The sequence below is a fragment of the Notothenia rossii genome (genome assembly GCF_949606895.1).
Source record: "Notothenia rossii genome assembly, chromosome: 10".
NCBI classification, from domain to species: Eukaryota; Metazoa; Chordata; class Actinopteri; order Perciformes; family Nototheniidae; genus Notothenia; species Notothenia rossii.
In genome coordinates, this window is record NC_136908.1 from 8,356,169 (window position 1) to 8,374,116 (window position 17,948).

Consider the following 17,948-nt stretch of genomic DNA (forward strand, 5'->3'; position numbering starts at 1 on the left):
AATAAGAGTATTTCATGCACGATAAAGAGAGTTAAAGTGAGGTGTGCTAAGGTCGGCATACAGGATGTGTTGGATGCCAATCCAAGAGAGTGTGTGTCATCAGAGCGAGTCAGAGGTCGGACAGCTCTGCACTCTCGGCCTACAGCCATTCTGAACTTTAATTTGGGCATGGGGTGCCAGACAGGAAGCCTGCCAGTGTTATTTCCAGTGGGATGTGACCTTTGTCTTTGTCGGTAGTGGATTGCATCTGCCACAGCTACTCTCTTGTCTAAAAAACACTTTCTTTCTACACTTTTAGCCACTGAAACTATTTTAGCTCTCCTGCTTCCTGTTGTCCTCTTTCATTCACCTTTAATCTCCTCCACAGTTGGACGTGTGCATTCGGACACATTTCTTGGCTTTAATTGAAACCACATGAAATTCCCAGCAGTTCGCTTTCAAGTATGGCTAAAAACGAAGAGACGTATTTTAAAACCGTATGAGGACTTGATGCTTTAAAGGGAATGCGGCACACTTTCTCACGGATGAAAGACCGGCATCTTTTTGAGCAGCCCTCCAGGGTCTTTTTAAAGTCCAAGTCCTTCCCAGCATTATCCTTCGATGCCCTTGAAAAGCCATCTATCTGCTTCCATGGGAAACATCTCTGAGTGTAGGAATTCACTACGGGATAACATCTTGGTCCGACCTTGGCTGGAGAGAGGGTTGAGCAGTTGATATCCTCATATGTTCAAGATTCAAGAAGAAAAGTGATGAGGACGACTCAAAGAGAGCAAACTCAAGGTTATGAGCTCAGTGCTCAAACTTGACTTGAGATGGACTTCTGGAACTGTCTTTTTGCTTTAGAAATAACAACATAAGCAGGGGTGCACATAGCTTTCTCAGTGAGGTACTCAGATGAGTACCTGGAGTCAGTGTTTGGTACTCCAACTTCTGGCTCCACTCAAAGTTATTTGATGAAGCCCTCTGTTTCGCGAACGTCAACGGGGAAAAGCCGACGGGGGGGTGGGGGGGTGAGCTAGTGGAGTACTTTGTGAAAGCCGCCGCCGCCGGGGGCTAGTGGAGTACTTTGTGACCACAGAGCGTGAACGTTGTAATCAGCTGTTTTAGCGCAGTTCTCCAGTGAAGGGGGGGGAGTCTCCCTCCGTAGTTTTGGCACAATTCCGTTGTAATGACCGACGTTAACAGCAGCCCTGTCTGTGCACACGGAGACCGACTCTGTCGTCCGGTGATCTAACCGCCTTCTGGAAAAGCTTCACAAGTACGTCGTTACGCAAATGCGCTTTGTGACACAAGTGACGGTACGCATTTCAGATTGTTGCCGCGCATGCGTACCTGCGTACCACTTATGTGCACCCCTGAACATAAGCCTAATGTCGTCACTAATGGTGGTAACAGAGTGGTACAGATTGGTACAAAAAGCACATAAGTATGAACAAATCCCAGGAAGTGTAAATCTGTGTTAGTTTCCTACCTTCAGCCGGGTTGATGAAGACCTCTTTAGGGATGAAGAGCTTGTCCTCTGATGTTCTGGCCCAGTCCTTCATCCCTCTCCGGCCCTTCACTGGAAAGTTGATATCGCTGGAAACGGCTGACACTGGCTCTCTCTGGACGGTTATCACTGGACAAATAAGACATACTCCGTTCACTCAATGCAGTGCAACATTGCCAAAAAACTGGTTATAGATAAGTTGAGCAAAAACAAATTATCGCAAGAACAAGGGCTTTTTTAAATGAGCATTTGAATTGGATGATTTGGAAACTTACTAAGATTGTTGGTAACCACCAAGAAACTCTGGAAAGGCTTCTGGGCTTCTCCAATGAGGTGAATGAAATCTTCTAATATCCTCATCAGCAAAGCAGCACCGGGAGCGACCTTCAGTTAAAAGGGGGAAGGGTGAAAAAGTATATTGAATAATTTCTTCATAAAAGTATAATCCATTGAAAACTTTCTATGAGAAATGTCTCGCCCCTTGGAATAATGTTTATCCATGGCACTTTCTTGTGTTCCAGAATGGTTCATTGTAACGATGCAGGATATATTATATATTTTATTGGGTCCAGATGGGAAGTAAACATACCTCCTCAAGGGCTCAAACGTGGTCCCACACAAAAAACACACAAATGTGCACATAAACACACCTAGTAGAGTTGATATATAGCCATTGTATTTAGTAAACAGTTGTGCTTTTATGACTAATGAAAAGTTATTGTGGGATGTGGTCATTCCCGCATTTTCACACACTTTTACACATATTCAAATGTACAGTTTTGACCACACACACATATAGGAAGCTGTATAAAGTGCTACTTTTTTATTGAATCTTAGTCCCGTGTCAAATGTCCTGGTTAAGGTTTTAAACCTTTTTTTCGTCAATGATATTTCTTTATGTTGTTATCGTCACCAAGTGTTTAATGTTGTTGGTAGATTCTTGTAATATTCTCGATTTAGTCATCAAATAAAAAAGGTATACATACAGTAACACACATAAACACATAAAAGGGAGTACCTGGTGGGCGTCCTCCCATTTCTCCACATTGTCCATGTCCAACATGAGGCTGACTACCTGGAAGAGTTTCTAAACACAAGACGAAGATGTTGTCAATGCAGTTACTTAAGCTATACTTTAGGTAGAAAACCTGAAACCACTCACCATTTAAAAAACAATATTGTATTTCTTTGCACACACATGAGACTGAATCAAATCCAATGAGAAAAATAAGAAAAGCAGCAGTACCACACTTTATTCTGTAAAGTCTAGCAGAGTTTATCATTTGTACATATCGTAAAACATAAAACAATGTCTGTCAAAGAACTGACTGAAACATGTTGTTCTCTTACAGGCAGTGAAAAGAGAGAAAATGCTGCAAACAATCCCATTTGAGGCTAGAGCAACTATGTAGTTCATTCTTATGCACACCACGTGCAGTAGAAAATGGAGCCTCTATATTGAATATATTCGAAGGGGTTGCAAATGTAACTGTGTGTGTGGCTGTGTGTTTTGTTTGGTGACTTGAGGGTGCTTTTAGATTAGGCTCAGTGCTCACCTGCACGTCGTCGGGAGCTGGGACGTAGGTTGCTCTTTTGAAGGTGTCCGTCACATTTCGCAGGATCTCCGTGGAAAAGAGAAGGTCGCCACTGTAGTAGCTCCCTCTCTGCAAGAGCTCCAGGAGAGTCCTTACGATCTGAGACATGCCCTCCCCAGCCAGGGTCCTCTGACCCTTCGCGAGATGCTCTCGTAACTACAGTGTGCAGAGAGAGACAGAAATTGAAAGATGCTAATGGTTTTATCCCTGCTTGATAATACAAGGCATGCCCATTGGCACTAACTGCATGTAGTAGACATATTCAAAAGAAGTAGCTGGTGAAAAATGACAAACCAAATATAATGTTTTCTTTCCTAAGAAATCACAGGAATTTTAAGGGTGAGCCAAAGGGGGATGAGGATACGGTTCACTGTACATGGTTTGATTTCTGTTCTAGTGCTTAAAATAGGCGAGCAAGCAACACTCTCACGCAAAAATTGGATCTCATCACTTCAGAGACAGAGATACAGAGAGCAAGGCTGAGTGAGAATGTGAAAGGCAGAGAGAGAGAGAGAGAGAGGGCGAGAGAGCCTGGAAGAATAGAAGATAACTGCAATCACAGAAAATTAATTATTGACTCCTGGTGTGAATGAAAGGTTGAAACAGAAACGAACAGTGCAATCAGCTCCACGGTGCACAATCCCTGACCCCCCTCTCCTTCTGCCATCATCGAGGAGATGAGAGAGGTTAAAGTTCACAGAGCAGGAAAACAGTCTGGCTGGTGAACACATTCATTAGCTATATTCATTAATTGATAAGTGCGAGCACAAAGCTCTGGAAAAGCTAATTAGAGATATGGCAAGCCTCGAGTACAGACACTCGGTGTTAACTTTTCAAACAAAGAAAGTTGAACAGAGGTACAGGTTGGGTGAAAGAAGGACAATTGAGGTAGAAAATAATGTTTGAAAATAGACAGAGCCTTTCCTTTCTCATATATTCAATAATGATTCAGAAGATGAGTTACGTAGGAGGTGATAAATAACTGGCTGAAATGATGTAATCTAGACGAACATACACATTAATTGTTTTCCTTTTTGAGGAAGAATTTCTAAGTACTTACAGATAAATGTAAATATCTATATTCAAGTGAGACGCATCTGGCGAAGCTCGGAGGACCCCAGAAAGCAACTCCATTATTATCCAGCATGCAACGACGACTAGCAGATCCTAGAAAGAGAGACATAGAGAGAAATCGTTTATAATTAATCCACAAAATCCTAGAATCCATTCCTTGTAATATTGTGTCCAAAGTATTCCATTAATGATTAATAACCCTGCTGCTGTTTCCAGGCTAATAATACATGATGCTAAATTAAGAAGGATTTTCATTGTTTTAAAAATCATTTTAGTGCCCAAAACACATAACCATCTTGCTTGAATTCTTGATCTGAGAGTTATTCCAATTTGTAACACTAATAAAGTCGGGGTTGATACAGAGGCAGTCAGCTTGATTAATTTTTACGAGAGAAGCCTGAGCACATTTAACACCATTTACATCATTATATGCACTTTTATATTATTACAAATTAAAACCAAAAGGGGACTTATTCTACATTTGCCTTTTCTGGGAGCAGAATTGTTAAGAAGAATTGTTTTTGTTCAGTGTTTGGCAGCTTGCACCTGCTGACGTTTCTAACATGGCAGACAGCAGACACTCTGGAGAAGCTGCCAAAATACTTTACTAAGACAACAAATGTTTTCCTAGCCAAATAAGTGTTTTTATAGTATGAGTGAAATTAATCAAATGTTAAGTTTCACATTTAATTTAGTTTGAAGCCAATCATAAATGTAATATCCTTGAAGCGAGAATATTTTACTGGCAAGCTCCCTGATTCCTGCTTTCTACGTGTTTTGATGTCAGATCCAACACCATAGTTTGATAGATGTAGAAACACGATTATATCAGAAGCATTCTGAACCACATCTGCTCTTGGCTTAAATTCTAAAGAAGAAAGTGTCTACAAGAAAATCAAGGCTTTTTCTTGTTTTCGTTTTTAGAAGTTAAAAGGGAATGCCTGGCAGTCAGCTGCCCAAGAAAATCGTTTAAATTCAAATTACTGTGATAAGTAATTACTGTGATAAGTAATAAACAAATAAGGGTTGACTACAATCAAGCAGGACACATCTGCTGTACTGATGAATAGACGCTGGGTAATGCATGAGTTGAAAACAGTATAATGTCCACCGCTGTCAACCAATAGTTTTTGATTTTATTTGTTGATTTGAGTAACTGCAGTCTTTCTGTCTCCAAAAGCTGCTGCCCTTTTTTTTCTTCTTTTTTCTTGGACATTTTCAAATTGTTCTTTTTTATCTCGTTTTAGTTTACACTGTTCATGTCAAATACTGAGTTTGTTTATGAGGATAGAAAACTTGATCTTATTGGACATGTGCTTGGTCTTTTTTCTAGTGCTAGCTTTTTACTTTTTTTCGATTAACCAATAAATTCACGTTTGTATAGTGTAATGTCTGTTGATATACTAATGAGTCCAAGCTTAACACCATCACAATCTCTAGAAAGCCTTGGCTAAAATATTTTTTAAAGCCAACATATTTGGGATATAGCATATCATGTGACTGACCTGTGGCGTTAGTTGGACACTTGTTGTAGACAGTTTCTCCAGCTGAGGCCCTTTTCCATGACATAGAGAGAAGGTTATCTTCGTTACATATCTCATGAGGAGCTGTAGAGTAAGGTGAGAAATGCACAACAAATAAAGTCAATCAATTTCACTGGCATAGCACAAATACAAACAATAGAAGTTGACAAAAGTGCTGAACTGGCAAACAATACAATTCGAAAACAATCCAATAACAAGAAGAAAATCAATACACATAATAATAGTAAAGCAATTGCAGCACAATAGAAGATCAAGTCAAGGTGTCATGTTTAATTCAATCAAATGCTAAGAGGAAGAGTTGGGCCTTTAGCCGCGACTGAAAGGATTCTGTAGTCGAAGCAATTTGTAAATGAATAAAAACTGTTCCACAGATTAGTGGCTGATACAGCAAAAGCTTTGTCACCACCGGTTTTGTGTTTAGTTCTGGAAAAAACCAGGAGCATCTGATTACTCGACCATATTGCTCTACTTAGAAGTAAGTAGAGGCAATTCAACCGTTAAATCAATCCGGAAATCGACAGGTAGCCAGTGGAGGAGGGCAAACAAAGGGGATATAAAAGGACGTTTCCTTTTTCCAGGAAGAAGACGAGCAACTGCATTCTGAAGTAACTGCAGATGACTAAGACAAATGTTCTACACCCAAAGAGTAGTTCAATGTCTAACTAGGCTTTAAAGGGCTAACAGCCTTGACTAATCAAAGCTAGTTTTTCACAACTTAAAATATTGGTTCATGAAATAGAAGTTGTCAAAAATAATGAGAACAAATGGGAGAAGCTAAAGGGCTCATCCAGAGTCACGAATAAGTCAGGTCTTCCGGGATAACGTGCTCAGTCCAATCTTTATTAAGATTAAAAGATAAAGTCCATCCAAAAGCTTCAATTATTCCTCAGTATTTTTTAGAAACAAGTAGATTTGTACAGCTTCAGTTAAACCATGCAAAGGAATATCTTCTTTCTCAAACATAATGGACACAAAGGGCAGCAAATAAGATAAAAACAGAAGAGGTCCCAAAATGTAGCTTTGAGGGACGCCACAGGTAAGTAGGCCCGAAGAATATTAACCTAAACGAACCAAGAATGCAGATAAAAGTAACATAAAGCAGTCTAGCAGGCAGGCACACAGAAAAAAAGAGAAATCACAATGCACACACTCCCATAGACACATACTGTACATCGCAGGAGAAAAGGGAGACAGAGAAGCACCAAATAAAAAAACAAGATTCAAATCAATGTTCTCCTGCAGCAGCTCCCAATCTTATTCCCTTGTACATTGCTCAGTGCTCTGTGTCAGTGTCACTGCCTCAGTACAGTATCTCATTCCCCCTTCATCTCACCCCCTCTCTTTATTCATCTGTTCCCCCCCCCCCCTCTCTCTCTTTCATAACCCTGATGAAAAAAAAAAAAAACGGGGGAGTGTGCTCTGAAGATATTCCGAGGGGGCAGACGAGTGTTGGCAGAGGCAATGCATAGAGATGAAAAGGGACGGAGAGTGAATATAAAGAGAGAGATACTTAAAAAGAGAGAAAATATGATACGATGTTCCCCTGAAATGCCAACAGAAAAGATCCGCGTCTTGTGTCAAATATGGTCGGGAGTTACTCAAAACAAAGGGGTCACGATGGAAGATACACTCTAAAGTTGATAGTTTGTAGCCTGTCAGAGCTAAAAGCAAGTACGTACAAATACTGTATGGCATTTGGGCTTTTACAGAACATACACTTGCATATTCCACAAGCACACACAGCTACAGTCAAGAGGAATGCTTGTTAAACCAAACTGTTTCCTGCAGCGGCTGACAATGACATTGAACATCTCGTCTTGACCAGGCAGAGAAACACTAAACGGTTCAAATAAGGCGAGTTAGATTAGTGCTATAAAAACAATGTTAAAGAAGAGATATAAAAGGAGAAATGGAGTATCTCTTAGGTAAACAGAGAAGAAGAAATAAATGCGCCACAAGGCACAGACATACAAAATCAATAATTCCCCAAAAATGTATTTCCTATCAAATAATAATCTACTGTTAGGGCTCACAAACTACATTCAAATATAAAAGAAAAACCACTGGTAATAACTTCCATGCTGCCTGACAGCCTGCTGTGCATGTGATCGGGCACAGATACACACAATCTCCAACAGGGACCCAGCAGGAGCCGCATGCAGAGAAATGAAACCAAGCACGTTTCCAAGCATGAATAGTGATTACATAAATCCCTCATTTTCTCCGCTCACACACACATTCAGAGTCACTGACCAGGGCACTTCTTCTCATTACAGGCCCGGACCTCCTCCCCTGAGCCCTCACATGGATAGCCCTGGTCTCCGGTCCCCTCACACATCCTGAAGCGGCGCTGCCAACCCGAGTCACATGTCTTGCTGCAGAGGTTCCAGTGGTTCCAGTTGCCCCAGTTACCTCCACCTAGAACAGGAGCATAGCACCGCCGGAGAAGATTGGGGAGTAGAGAGGAAGCGTGAGAGCGAAAGAAAGCAGCATGTTAAGTGAAGAAAATATGGGAGTTGTTGAAGAGTAGCAAATTTAGGTTACAACTTCAAGGCAGCAATTTCTAGGCTTTTTCAATTTTTCAGTGTGGTAACTTAATTAATAGGAACCCATTGTGGGCCCTAGGCTCAATAAAACACACTAGTATGTTTGTCCTCCGGGAACTCCAGTCCAAACAAACTGGGTCCCAACACACAAATTGCTGGTGTGTGGACTAGAATCAAAGAAAACCATACAGATGCCTTTAGATAATGCATGTTTGCATAATTGCGTTTGCGAGTGTGAATACTAATAATTCATTTGTACGCCTTACCACTGCAGGAAGGGTTGGTGCATTCTCTGCTCTCCTGATGATCCCCATTACACTCAGCCCAGCCGTGCACAGACGCACTGCAGCGCCTCTGTCTCTGCTGGCTTCCCGTGTTACAGGTCACACTGCATTTCAACCACGGCCCCCACTCCAACCACTGGCCTTCCACTAGACAGCGGGGAAAGGGGGTGAGAGACATAGAGAGACAGGAAAATGTATGAGATTGATAGAAGAAGAGTTTGAGAGACATGGGGAAATAAGGGGAAATTGATTCAGATTGGTAAAGCAGATTTTTGGGTCAAGAAAGGTGCAAAGGCAGAAAAGACACAGGACAGAAACTGTGAGAGGGCTACAAGTAAACAGAATATACAATGTGTTTTCATTCAAAGCAACAAACAAACAAACATATTTCTTTCTTTTATTGACATTATAAATATCTGTAGGGAAATTTTCCCATTACTATTCATATCATGCAGTGTTTTAAAGAGTTCACACAGAGTACAGACTGTTGGGTTTTCATTCAAAGTGATATTAGAAAGGCTCCACATGTGGATTTATTGACTCTTTATGCAGAAATAGATGAATACACATCATTTCAGTACAATTCAGACCTGCCAGTCGTAACAATGCATGCAAATAAAATAGCTTAACCAAAGCCTCATGAGCACAGGTGTAATCAAAGCCCCCACTGTCCCCTTTAATAAGAGAGCATTCCTGGAGTAATTGAGTCGTCAAATGGAATATCCAAAATGCAAAACAATTATGATTGTTTTGCATTATATCATCTCAAACAGGGAGTTTAATCATTAATTGGGTGCATAATTCTAGTATGCCATTAACTTCAAAGCTTGTAAAAGACAATTTTGAGGATCTGTGTCACAAAACAGAACACAGCGTTCGGCTGAGAAAAGGCAAATGACAAATATTCTTAATTCATTCCTCAATGCATTATTTATTAGAACCCTTGAGTAAAACCGAAAAATCACAGGAGAACCAATTACCAACCTGTGACAATGGCGATGTATATGTTATCATACTCTTTATAAAGGGGCTTAATATTGTATTGTTGCAAATGGTAATTATTGATTTTTTTTTTTTGTATGTATTGTTTTTTTAATCAGACACACATTCCTAGAGGTGATAATTTGAATTGACAAACAACACAAGGCTCAATTATGTTGACAGCAGTGTTACTATGTGCTGCCTCCAGCATATGGACGTGAAATATGCTTTGAATTGTCCTATTTTGCAACATAACTGTACTGAACAAAGTGTAATGATTTTAGACTCAAAATTAATAATAATAATAATAATAATGGATAACATTTTTTATTAGAGCGCTTTTACAGGGGCTCAAAGCGCTTTCCAAATACACATTACACATATTAGACATGTAAGAGTCATTACTGTGGACATTACCCACAGGAGCAAATGCGGGTAAAGTGTCTTGCCAAAGGACACAACGGCCTGACGCAGAAATTAACTGAAATTCTCACAAAACCTTTAACTCAGATGACCTTGTTAAGGGGTAATGGTGAGCTAGTCAGAGAGCAATTATGTATTATATATTGTACCATCTATTCAAATCCAACAATGTTTTGCTTAAAAAGCGGCCAGCTTTTGAAAGTGATTGATGGAAACGGGACTGTAAGACGAAACTAATACATTCAAACTCTGTATAAAGCAGAGTTGGGTGAGAATTATCTGTTGGTTTAACTACAATTGAAAGACATTTGATCAATCAAGAATATTGTTGTAGAGCTTGCATACAACCGATATAAGTTGGATGTTTCTATTTAATGTAGCCTTAAGTCAAGCCGAGTTGATGCAGAGGTCTATGCTGAAAATAAATATACATTATAAATGCTCTGACAGTTCAAGCAAAGTCTTTTTTGAAACTGTGTAGAATAAATTAAGTCAAGGTAAGTTTAATCACATCTTAACAGGCTATGAAAAAGAGAAGAAACCTGGTCCGTATATAGCTATTGTTTAATAGATCAGCCTGTCTATTTGTGTTTATATTAAGAACATCAATTCAAAGTGAGAACTGTTACTTGTTTGGGCTCAAAATGATATATCGAGGCACACATTCTACACACAGGGGCTTTAAGTAGCAGAGAATGTGAAGTACAGTCCAGTAAATGTATTTGTCTGGTTCTCCCAAGTGGGAAGCCATTGCCATCTATCCTTGGTAATGTGGTCAATCACGCTGTGTGTGGCTTTTACTCTGTTCCAACTAGCTGGGGCCAACACTGTTGGATAGAATTTCAGTGTGAACGTGACAAAACAAACGGCATATAGAAACCTAGCACGGAAACTCTCTCCTGGGAGGCTGTTTTCTTGCCAGTGACTTAAACTATTAAGACAGTATGGCCAATGACATGTAGGGATTCATGTCTGACTGTTTATTTTATATATAGCTTGTTTCAGATGTTGACATTATAAAAGGTCTGTTAAAATCAATTATTCATGTGTGACATTTCAGCCGGTTTAACTCTTAATCTGTTGATTGTAGTCATATGTGATGCATCAGCTGCCATTAACATTTACAGCTTTGCCTTAACATCCATGCATTTGTCTGATGTCTTAGTCTATGTTTACATTCGTGATGAGCCACTGTGAAGAGAGATAAGAAATACTAGAGAAATAGAATCAATTTGATTAATTCCTATGTGGGTTTAACACTGTGCAGTATGGATAGAGAATATTATATGGCATAGTATGCTGTCTGAATATCTGCCTTCAAATAAGATCCAATCTCTGACACACACACACACACACACACACACACACACACACACACACACACACACACACACACACACACACACACACACACACACACACACACACACACACACACACACACACACACACACACACACACACACACACACACACACACACACACACACACACACACACACACACACATATTTTCTATGCATGGAGGATTTTGCCAAAAGGCCTGTGCTGGTATTCATCATTTCAAAGGACCATTTGCCTTTGAACTCCCATAAGCAAGCATAATCTGTTGTGATAGATTCACACACTCATACACAAACACATAAACCATACGAGTACACACATACACACATTTCCTTCAGGCCCTTGAAGGAAGAGCCTTCCTCCCAAACCCCCTATTTCCATCACTGTTCCCAAAACAGCATGGCAAAACATCCCGGAGGCAATACTTTGGATTACGACGTCTCCCTGTTTCTTCCTCTTTGAGCCATAACTTTGCAGCCTCCTTGTCTGGCAATGGGGACAGTTTTGTTTTTAAATATTAACCTTATAAAACCACTGCTTTGAAAAAAAACATTAAAACAAAAAAGCCACACAAAAACATGACTCAGTCGGGAGCATAACAACACTAAATCTTTAGCCAAGAAAGGATTCAGTGGCATTCACATATATATAAATAAATATGTTGTCATAAAGGTAAAAGAAAAAGGATTCTTTACCTTAGCAATTGTAAATAAAAATCACTCACCCTGTTATAATTGCTTAGCCAGTGAGTGAGTACATACTATATAAGCACACACTCAAAACAAGTCGGGATTTAAAACGGTTATTATTGCAAAAGAACAAAGCAGCCAGCAATTGTTTTACAAGCCGTCTTGTGTGTTAGTTTGTGTCCATTGATGCCATTATTCCAATGTTATATAGAAACCTCTGAGAACGCAGCAAGCACACATTTAATAACTGGAATTCATATTCCGTTCTAATGTCAATGCTTTCATATTAAGTGGTTTTCAAAAGTTACACTTTAAAGAAACATTAACATCGCACCGTGGCAATATATGTGCCTGAAGTGTAGTTTCAAAATGCCAAAGAGTTTTCCTTTCATAAAGCTGATCACATCTAATGGGTAGATGTAAGTATTTTCATCTCAAATGTTTGAATCTGGAAACCTCCTCTGTGATAGGCTGAGGTAGCTGTTGGCCAAAACCTCCCTCTCTGTTTTGTCAGAGTCTGGTATTGAGAGCTTATTTCAAGCTAGTCTGTCCTTTTCCACTCCAATGCAGCCTGATGAAGATGTTTCAGCTGGGCAGCCTGAGCCAGATTGGAATAAAGTCCCGAGATACCTTTGATACTAGAATTAGATGGGGCTGCACCAGTGACTTATTGCTGTTCTTGACAAGGTCCAACAGGTACTCTCAGAGACAAAAGCTGAAGACCTCCACGGCAGGACTTCTTAGCAATCTAAACCGAGCCAACCATGGAGGAAGCATAGAAGTCCAACTTAAAGGCGTTGCTAGGCTACGACCCAGCACGATTTCTGGTGTGAGCGTTGAGGAGTGGGCATGACTGCAATGGCTGACCAGAGGTGAACATGAAACTGAAAAGTATGCAGGATATTAAGCAGTGAGCATAAGCAGGCGGGACATATGGAGGTTGTTGCATTCACGCCATGTCAGCAGAAAAGTTAGAATGGAAACTATTTCCCACTACTCCAAATTGGAAGTGTTCATGCATGCATTATTCCAATTTGTTTACACCCATAACTATTATTGTCACACTATAGAATCATGGAAAGTAAGCCCAATTTAGCCATTTGCATTGTGGTATGTATTTTGTTGAATTCCAATAACGAGTGAAACAAATAGTTTTTACAGTAGGTCTTGTGTACAACATTAGACAGGAGAAAGAAAAAGGAAAGCAGCAAACTGTCAAACCAACTATAGGGACAATGGTGCATTGAGCAAAATGCTAACATCAGCAGGCTAACATGTTCACAATGATAAAGCTAATTAATTCCTCAAAAAAGTGTTTACAATGTTTACTATCTTAGTTCAGCATGCTAACTCTACTATTTAGCACCACTAGAGATCAGTAGTTAAGGCCTCAAACAAAGTGAAAGGCTATTTAAAACTAAGAAAAGTTAAGCTGTAGCTAATGGAGGCTAGCGTGTATGTTTTTCTACTCAACTGCTCCTATAGTATTAGTCCAATTATTAATTCAGTAGAGGAGGGAATAACTTGGTCACTACAAGAGCATAATGGAAGAACAGAAAACATAAATGCAGTGAGAAAGTGTACATATAAAAGTTGTTTTTGAAAATGGTGATCCATGAAAAGACAGAGAGACATGCTGGTCTGGGTGTATCATGTAAATGGGGATGGTACTAACCAGGACACACTGCTATGTTGCAGAGTTTGGTCTGAGTCTCGGGATATCCACAAGCCATTGCCGCGCTTCCGTTTACACACTTCCTGGTTCGAGTCCTGGAGCCCCGCCCACAGGTCACAGAGCACAGACTCCATGACGACCACTCCTCCCAAAGCCCATGCACTGCAAACACCCACAAACATACGCACAAGATGGGGATGGGAGATGAGGGATTGGTCGGAGCATCCCATCGCAGGCAGGAGGGTTAGAGAATGGGAGAAACATGAGATATCAAATGAGTCTGAGAGCACATTCCTTAAAAAAAACATGAAGGAGGTGAACTCCTGACCTCAACAAAAAAACATTCCAGTTTCAATGGACAACAAGCAGTGAGAATGAAGCCGCACTGACATGCTGCTACATGAAAGAGAATGGAGGTTAGGATCGGGCGCTTTTTGAAGTCATGCAGCTTGAGTCATGATAACGAATGTGGAAAGTTTACCTCTGAAAGTATTAAAGCTTTCAGTTAGTATGTAGAGGTACCCAGACGATCCAACACTCAACTGACTTCAAACACGCCACACACCAATTAAAGAATCCAAATGTTTCTCATCCTTTTCCCTCCGTTTTGCTTTGTATTATCTCCATTGCACATTTCAACCCTTTTTTTTTACATCAACTAACAATGAAATACGTTGATTAAAAGAATACATGAGAAGAGTTGCCAAACATTTTTGTGAATTTTTGTGATGCTGCTTGACTGACACCAGGTTCTTGCATGTCTTATTGCACAGTATTCAAGCTTTGTTAGGTTGGCATATTGTGCCATTTAAGAGAAAAACTAATATAAAGAAACATTCAAAAAGGGCTGAACTCATTTGAGGCTGTCTAAAACAACCTTTAGGTATGATTATGTTGAGACAGATAGAGGAACAATTATACCAAATAAATGTTTATTGGGAGACACCAAAAAAGGAAACAATTACATAATGAATGTGTCAAAGAAAGGAATGAATGAAAACAGATACATTTGTGAAAGGAGGAGAGTGGATGTGAAAGAACACGACAAGATATGGGCTCAAAACGTTTATCAGACTTTGGGATAAAAGAAAAAAGGCCAAGAAAAACAGAACGTTTTTTTTCGAAAAACACTGAAAGCCTCAGCCAGAGACCAGAGGAGATTAAGCCGTGTTGAAAGACATGGACAAAAGAGAGAGGTGAACATTTGAAGAGATGCTGAACGAAATATAGAAACCAAGATATAAGGATGGGAAGGGAGAGAAAGTTAGAGACAGCAGGATGAAGATTGCTGGTCCTGTGTTGAGCAAAGCTAAATAAATTATGGCGATAAATAATTTAGCCGACTCTGTGAAGCGAGGCTCAGAGGAGCAGGAGTAGAAGGCTGAGATGGAGCGAGAGTTATGGTATTAAAAAGTACAGCGATATAGAGAGCTGGTAAATAGTGAAATATTCTCAATTTAAGTTTAAAAAGATGGTATCAGTGCTTTTTAATAAAGCTGCTCTACAAAATGGCTATACCGTATGTTGCAAGAGTAAAGGAAAAAAGCAGCATGGGGATTGTATCCGTATTTTAGTCTTAAACTTTATGAAATGCCTTTTCCAGCTCAAAAGTGGGCCGTGCTGAAATGAAGTACAAGCAAGTAGATGTTAACTTAGCAAATATGTATTTTTTAAAAAGCTTCCACTACACAAAAAAATTCTAACATAGAGAATAGTGGTTAAATATTAACCCATACTTCTGTAAATGCTGCATAGCAAACCGATGGATAAAGCTAACGTTTGTTCGCTCATTTTAAATATTGAGGACTTATCTTTGAGGATACTTCATTAATGAGCTGTTTAATATTGATTTCACATTGCATACCCCCAAAAGCAAAACATAACTCAAGTTACAATGGCAATAACCTTTTATTGTATCGGACTAAATAGCAGAATAGCGCCGGCTAGGTTAGCGTCAATCTTGGAACCGTTTGCTATCAGTTTGAGCAAGATTAAGTTATCAAGACTGTAAGAATAATTAAAAATAACTATAGTGCAATCCAATCATTTTGGTAGTTTTAAGTCGTACTCTGGCCAGCAATGAACAACTAGTGCAATCTTTTATTTATTTTAAATTTCATTATCATGTTACTGGTTTGAAAGCATTTTTTTACTGCAGTATAAAAGGCAATGTTGGGTTCTTAATAGCGAAATTAGTCTGGTATCAAATATGGAATAAAACTGATTTCCAAGTCCTGATAAAAATAAAATATAATCCTCAAAGTGAGGCAGATTTCGTAGGTGTTTCTCATCCCACACTGCCAAACTTTTTCAGAAGACAGAAGCAACGTGATACAATAACAAGTTCAAAAATAAATAAAAATACAGTCAATCAGCTCAGTAGGAGCAATTTTAACCTCCCTTTTTTCTAGGACACTACAAGATTGCTTTGTAGGACATTACTTATTCATTGAAATCGAATCTTCATCTATCAAACCCAGTACAAAAAAAACGCACAATTCAGTCGCAGTTCTGTTATTTAGCATATTTTTTGTTTTTACTTCGACACTACAAGATTGCTTGTAAGACATTACTTATTCATCCAAATGTAATCTCCATCTCTCAAACCAAGAACTGAAGTCTGACTGTGCAAAGCCAATCATTTAGCCTATAAAGCCAAGCAAGAGCAGCTTTGGGTCTAAGACACATTAGTGGAAAAAAGATAAATTGGAGATAGGAGGACATGGGTAGAAAAAGATAAGCAAATAAAAGAGTAACAAACACGATACAAACGTCTTCAGAGACAGCATTTAGGATGTTCTTACACCACCTATTGGTGACAGAGTAATCACTCCCCATCCAGTTGTATTTCCAGTCATAAAAAAAGCAATTCTTTGAAAACTATTGTCTATATTAACAACACCATTAACATTAAAACAGCTCTTTGTAGTTCAACTGTGCACATTAAAAAGGTATGTTATTGCCACCCGTGTTGCAGTCACAGAGGGAGATGGAAAAGAACATGTTTAAAGCAGCAGGACAAAAAAAAATTAAAATAACAAACGGATGAACTTTGAAACCCCAAAGTGACAGATATATCTCTTAACACCCATTCACAAAGTCAATGAACGCCAGATATTCATCTTTGCAAGAGAATGGGGAAAAAGTGTGTCGGCTGAAAAAAAGTGCTCAAATAAAAGGTGGCATATAGAATGAATTACTCCTGGCCTGGGTTTCTAAATCCAATGCAAATAGGCTCAACGAGAAAGGGGAACATTTCCATGCACACTTTTCTTTATTCAAACATGCACACACACTTAGCGGGACACACATTCACACCACAGAGAATACAGCTATGCCTAATTAGGATGCAAAACTACCACTCTCGTCTTTAATATCTATTTCATTTCAAATATAAGTACTAATGATGTATGATGTAAAAAGATATCGGCTTTAACTTTTTTTAGCTTTTGCAAATGCATATTCTCTAATTGGACACATGCATGATATTGATCCTAAGAAAGCATCAATAGTAGCAGTTTCCTCTGGTTGCTGCATTATATAAAGCTGCTTATAAGGCTCTGTGCAAAGTGTAGTTTTGTGTGTTCTTCTGCCATTACAGTAGTTCATGTATCCTCGCATGCACCCTCGGTCTCTTTTCTAAATCATTCCCGGAAGTGTGATGTAGCAGCGATTGACTACGCACTGACCCACACACACTGTGTTTATAATGCACATTTGTCCCGCTCCATATTTTAAATGTCACTGAATCTATGGTAAATGAGCAGTAGCTAAACGGAACAGAAGTAGAGGGATACTACTTTACTTTGCACGCCTTGGGGCATAAAAGATTTCAGTACATATTTCAAAAAAAGTTAATTTGCCAAAGCAATTACTGCCTAGTTTGCTTTGTCAAGATTCAGTGCATTACTTAAAATGGATTATCTGTATCACCTTAATTTAGGAGTTTTATCCTTGAGAAAACAAGGAGATTTTTTTTTTTTCTATTTTCACTTCATTGGCTTTCTGTCCAAGCTACTTTTCTTTGATGTTCCCTAACTTGTGCAGACACACATACACGCATGCACAGAGATGTGCCCAGAGACATATCCACCCACACTCATAAAATACCAATACATCCAAGTTCTAACTTTTGCACAAACACAAATAAATGTTAAAAAAAAAACGAAAATAGAACATTCTGGCCAACTGAATTTAAGTATGCAGACTGTACTCTCCCCACCTCAGGATACTCTGGGAGAAACTGTGAAATAGTGAGCGTGTTCACACTTTGCTTGTGTGCCTTGTATATTTTTGAGTGGATA

The 17,948-nt window shown here is 39.3% G+C and overlaps 1 protein-coding gene across 12 annotated transcripts in view; it reads right to left on the reverse strand.

Moving 5' to 3' along the window:
- The window catches only part of adgrb2 (adhesion G protein-coupled receptor B2), a 223,405-nt gene that overhangs the window by 95,276 nt on the left and 110,181 nt on the right, over window positions 1–17,948 (reverse strand). For 6 of the 12 annotated variants that reach the window (XM_079652996.1, XM_079652994.1, XM_079652992.1 and 3 more), the window contains exons 5-13: window positions 13,645–13,806; window positions 8,515–8,679; window positions 7,956–8,120; window positions 5,664–5,765; window positions 4,145–4,251; window positions 3,046–3,240; window positions 2,508–2,576; window positions 1,765–1,873; window positions 1,472–1,618 (exon numbers count right to left, since the gene is read on the reverse strand). In XM_079652996.1, the coding sequence (XP_079509122.1) occupies window positions 1,472–1,618; window positions 1,765–1,873; window positions 2,508–2,576; window positions 3,046–3,240; window positions 4,145–4,251; window positions 5,664–5,765; window positions 7,956–8,120; window positions 8,515–8,679; window positions 13,645–13,806 (1,221 nt within the window). The remainder of the gene's footprint in view (window positions 1–1,471; window positions 1,619–1,764; window positions 1,874–2,507; window positions 2,577–3,045; window positions 3,241–4,144; window positions 4,252–5,663; window positions 5,766–7,955; window positions 8,121–8,514; window positions 8,680–13,644; window positions 13,807–17,948) is intronic. The other 6 variants (XM_079652995.1, XM_079652986.1, XM_079652988.1 and 3 more) reach the window with 1 other exon arrangement.